Source organism: Atta cephalotes (genome assembly GCF_000143395.1).
Source record: "Atta cephalotes unplaced genomic scaffold scaffold00037, whole genome shotgun sequence".
In the NCBI taxonomy this organism is placed as follows: Eukaryota; Metazoa; Arthropoda; class Insecta; order Hymenoptera; family Formicidae; genus Atta; species Atta cephalotes.
Genome location: NW_012130101.1, coordinates 1,505,538 through 1,510,861, shown reverse-complemented (window position 1 = coordinate 1,510,861; position 5,324 = coordinate 1,505,538). Strand labels below are relative to the sequence as shown.

At 27.8% G+C, this 5,324-nt stretch overlaps 1 protein-coding gene across 1 annotated transcript; it reads left to right on the top strand.

Annotated features, from left to right (window-relative positions):
• The first annotated feature begins 2,453 nt into the window (after positions 1 to 2,453).
• LOC105621765 (nucleoside diphosphate-linked moiety X motif 8, mitochondrial) lies at positions 2,454 to 4,749 on the top strand. Its single transcript, XM_012203220.1, has 3 exons — positions 2,454 to 2,498; positions 3,583 to 3,813; positions 4,258 to 4,749. The coding sequence occupies exons 1-3, from the start codon at positions 2,454 to 2,456 to the stop codon at positions 4,747 to 4,749; spliced, it is 768 nt and encodes a 255-aa protein (XP_012058610.1).
• The last annotated feature ends 575 nt before the right edge of the window (positions 4,750 to 5,324 follow it).

The following is a 5,324-nucleotide window of genomic DNA, read 5'->3' as shown; positions in this document are numbered from 1 at the left end:
ATAGTAAATAACTAANAAAGTAAAATACTATTAATTATAGTACGTGTATATATATATATATATATATATATATATATATATAAACAAATAATATAATAAATATTAATACAACATAACTAATTTAATATTGATATAACACAAGTCGGAGTAATTTAATATTAATTTAATATTGAAAAGTAATATAATTTTAGAAAATAATTGACTGCACATGTTATAATTCAATTAGGTATGAAATCGATAGTTTTCTCATAGAATAAAAAACTGGTTCAATGACTTTGATTCACTCTGTATATGGAGACGCAAACTTTTCAAATTGATTTAACTATTAAAATTAACATATTTTCTTTTAGCTACAGAATAAAAGGATTTGTATTAAATAATATTAATGAAGAAGCACAAAATGCTTGAAAAAATATATATTTTATATTACATAAATTATATTACTTTTCAATATTAAATTAATATTAAATTACTCCGACTTGTGTTATATCAATATTAAATTAGTTACGTTATATTAATATTTATTATATTTTTTGTTTATATGTATAACGAGTCATGAACAATGAAAAATATTGTATTATACATCAATATATATTGCATATATTATATTATTATAACAAATATATTACTATAAAATATTTATAATATACATTGTATTATTAATATAATTGTGTAATATAATAAATATTATAAATCATAAAGAATTTATAATTATTTGTAATTTTCTGTGTGAAAGTTATTTTGTATTTAATATAAAAATTAAATACAAAATATACATCATAATATTAATGAATAAAAATAATTTTAAATTATAAACTTTATTATATATGTATATACGTGCGCGCGCGCGCGCGCGCGTGTGTGTGTGTGTGTGTGTGTACATATATATAATTATAAGTTTGTCGCGTCGCATGCTCTAACAAGCTCTAAAATGCTCCTACTATAATATTTACTCACTCTAATGCGCTTATTGAAGTAAGTAGGAGCTGTAGCAGGAGCACATTGGAGCATGCTGGAACAAACCAAGAAGTTTGTTTTCTGTTCCTGCACGAGGATTGCATTAAAACTGAATTGAACTAGTGTAATACAGAAATGATGAATGTAAGCATGCAGACAAGGAATAAAAAGCGTTTTAGTGCAAGATAAAAATATCCCATATTGTTTACATTAAAATATTAGTGTGATGAAAATGAATGCAATTCCATTAAAAAAAATTCTTCATTAAAGAGAATGAACATATTTTTATATATAGACTTACTATTATTTATATATATTTATCATTTTATTACTCATAAATTCTCGGATAATTATTTAGAAGACACCTCTTACCTTCAATTTTAATAAAATTATGCTCATTTGTCGCATTTTTGCAGAAAATTTGTCACACCGACTTAATACAATGCTATCTACACGTATTTTAGTCTATATTTATTTAGAATCGTTATTTCATCTCCTATTTTAATGAAATTAGGCTGATTCAATGCATTTTTATTCAAAACGAAAGTTTGCTCTGTTCTTACTATGTGCGAAAAGTTGTAAACCTCTAAACGTTGAAAGGAAGACGATTTGAATATTAATAAACAAACGTTAATATATCACTGTAAAAGCAAGTTAGTAAAAAACCTATGCACATGTAGCCATAAAGCAAAAAAATGTAATCGCACATGCTTTCATTGTGATATTTCGTATCTGACAGATTTCCTAACCTCAATAGTCATCAATTTCAATGCTTAATATTTCGGTTCGCGAGACTAGGCACATTTGACCAGCCAGATTCTTTCGTTTCATTCTTTCGCAAAAACGCGCCAAATGAGCACAATTTCACTGAAATTAAAGGTGAAGTTGAAGGGTATCTTCTAAATAAGTATCAATTCTCACGCTATTTGTACAAGTCTGTTTTTTATGGATGATTAATGTACACTTGTTTAATATGTTTGTACTGCTTGCACTGACCTAGTGCAGCTAGTACAATGAACTGAGTGAATTCGTGCACTGAGTTCTGTTGCATTCTGGAATAAAAAACACCATCGTTGACGCCATTTTGAAAATAGAAAACGTTTTAAGGTATAGCCAAAATAGAAGGATAAAGAATAAAAAATTAGGAATAAAGAATAAAGATTTAAACTTATCAGAAATCGGATACATCAGAATACACGGTTTCTGATAAGTTGATATTATTCCTTATTATTCCTTATTCCTTCTATTGTGGCTGCACCATTAGTGTACACATTTTGAACTAATGCAACCAGAATAGAAAACAAAGAACTCTATAAAAATAACTGTAAAAGAGACATCTGTGAATCGCTTTCCGAACTCCATAGATCTGTTAAATCATCTTGAACTCTGAAGTATGTACTTGCATATTTACGTGCACTGTGTGTCATGCGTTTCATCGTAATCAGGTTTTAACAATTTCTCCATCGATATTTAATTTTGTGTTAATCCACCGATTGATGCAGTCACTCGCAGCGTCGATACGTCCTTTGTTACGTGCCTTCGTAAGTGTCTCACAAAATGTCTGTATTTTGCGAGAGAAAAATTGAGTCTTGAATCACGTATTAACACTATATTGCATTTGCGTCAGACCGCCACCATGTGCTACTAAACTTATCACAAATAGAACCAGCTAGACAAGAAGTTTGTTCTTTATCACGGCACTGAATTAAATTGAATGCATTAAAACTGCATTAAAACTCTCTACCTCGTTTTCGACAAATTTCGAATATAGCTTTGTTTATTACTGCATTAAATTGTATTATAAAATATATTTTCTTTGCTTTCACTAAATATCAAACATATACCTATTTTATTTTAAATACAAAAATATATATTTTATTAGCTGCAAAGAAAATCTACAAGATATAACATATTTTTTTGCGTTGTTTACAATTTCCAAAAATTTATGCATTTAAAATGAAATAAATAAAATTCAGATGAAAGAAAGTGAAGATTTTAAGTACAAAAAGTGCAACAGATTTAACGGCGGAAAATTTGAAATGAAAGATTATCACTCGTATTCATAGTCACGCCTTACATTATTTAAGGCTTCCTTAAATTTGTCTTTAAATATTCTACGAATTATTTCATTGGTTGCTGAACATTTAGTCTTAAGTACAAGGTCTGACTATGAATACAGACACATAATTTGTATTGGATTGTCCGGAAAGTTCGTGTCGCAAAAGATTTAAATTTAATAAATGAAATTAAAAATTTAAATCTGCGTTTTAATTTTCCTTCAAAATCGGCACGAACTTTCCGGACAACTCAATATATATTAATATATTAATATATATTATAACATATAATATAACATATATTAATATAACATCTAATTTATATTAATGTATGTTGATTTAAAGCATATATTAATTCTATATACTCTCTAAATTTTTTGGAATGGAATCTCATTCCAAAAATGAAAATTGAGTTAGTTTTGAAAAAGAGTAGCTCAATTTTCAATCTTTAAAAGTAAATTTTTATTCTTCAGTGTAAGATTTACTTTTAAAAAAAGCTTATAAAAATAATATATATGATTCTATATATTTATAAAAATATTTATAAAAATATTTTAATTATTTAAAGTCCATAGCGTCCAAACAGCGTGTTGACATGGTCGATCCCTCCCTGAAAGTCGATGTGGTGCTCTCGGAGAGCAATCGCAAGGCTTGCATCGAAAAATTCAAATCATTCCCAATGCCGAAGTTGCGTAATGTAGCAGAAGCAGCTGTGTTGGTCCCATTATGTTTATATAAAGGAGAACTCGGATTCTTATATACTCTGCGATCTATGAAACTCACATCCAATCGGGGACAAGTCAGTTGTTTGTATAATATCCATATAAATATTTCAAAAATTATAAATTTATATAAATAAATTGCCAGTGTCAACTAATAATAACATGTAACATCAATATTATAATTTTATGCTCAGGAATATAAATATAATATATAACATATTATATATAACAATTATACATTAAGTATGAAATTATAACATAGTTACTATTATTTTTAGTTGGCATTTACTAATTGTATATTCTAAATTTATAAATATTTAGTCTTTGGATTTTATTGATTTTGTATTATTAACCACTTAGCGAGTCTCGAATTAGTCCATATCTCATATTATTTGAATTTATATTCATATATATCAGAGCTTTATATATATATATAATTGAATTATTGAAATTTGCACAATCAAGTATTCGAATTTAATTTTAAAATAACAAAACAAATTTCTCAAGGATATCTGTTGTAGGTGTCCTTCCCAGGTGGCATGCGTGACAAGAATGACGTTGATCTGCAAGAAACTGCTTTGCGAGAGACTTGGGAAGAGTTGAAGATTTCCAGGGAGAAGATCGACGTGTGGACCACAGGGAATCTCATCGGCAAATCTGACGTTAATGTGATGCCGGTTCTAGCTTACATCGGCGAGGTGATGCCGGAAGAACTGGAGATCAATCCTGATGAGGTGGAAGAAGTATTCGTGGTCAGCCTGCAAAAATTGTGCGATCCTAAGCTGATTAGTTTCACGAGTTTCCGCCGACCACTTGTGACCCTACCATGTTACCTAGGTGGAAAATACCGTGTCTGGGGTTTTACCGGTGCTATCACTCACATAGCTCTCGAATGCTTGGTGCCGCAAGTGTACAAATACAAATTCTTATCAATACAATCGATGCAGAAGAATGAATCTGGAGAGAAGGAATTGGTTTCTTCCGATTATAATGCGACGCGCTCGAAAATATGAAGAGTAGAGTAAAATAAAATGCTAAAGTAAGATATATTAAGAACTATGGAATTTTAATAAATTCAAATTTCGATACTGATAGATTTCCATACATAATTAGGTAATAATTATGATAAAACTTATTAGTGATATGATGGAAAGAAATGATATTTTTTTACTAAATTGAAAATTGAATACATTAAAATTACGCAGATCTTAAGTGTATAAATTATCAAATAGTCGATCTATCAAAACTTTGTTTGGAATTGAGGAATTACAATTCGTTTCATTCTAATTCCGCAAGTTTGAGTAGTCGGAATAGAATTTAGATATTTTCTACAACATGTTCGTTATAAAATTTGTTGCAGATTTTGTACATATCTGTGATTTTAATGATTATGGTTATCTAAAAAAAATAAAATATTAATATATTTCTATTTTTAACGATTGATTAAAATATATCGACAAGAAAAAAATATATAATCTTTTTTTCTCTTCTTTTATTTGGTATTTGAATTTTGTTATTTTAATATTAAAATTAAAAATATATATACAATAATATAACCTTTTATTAAATAAAGAATAACTTTTTGTGA

Bases quoted from the DNA above. Each gene is read 5' to 3' on its own strand.
- LOC105621765 (XM_012203220.1), top strand. From the start codon at position 2,454: ATGCAGTCACTCGCAGCGTCGATACGTCCTTTGTTACGTGCCTTC. The intron at 2,499-3,582 runs GTAAGTGTCTCA...AATTATTTAAAG, and splicing joins GTCCTTTGTTACGTGCCTTC to TCCATAGCGTCCAAACAGCG. The intron at 3,814-4,257 runs GTCAGTTGTTTG...TATCTGTTGTAG, and splicing joins TCACATCCAATCGGGGACAA to GTGTCCTTCCCAGGTGGCAT.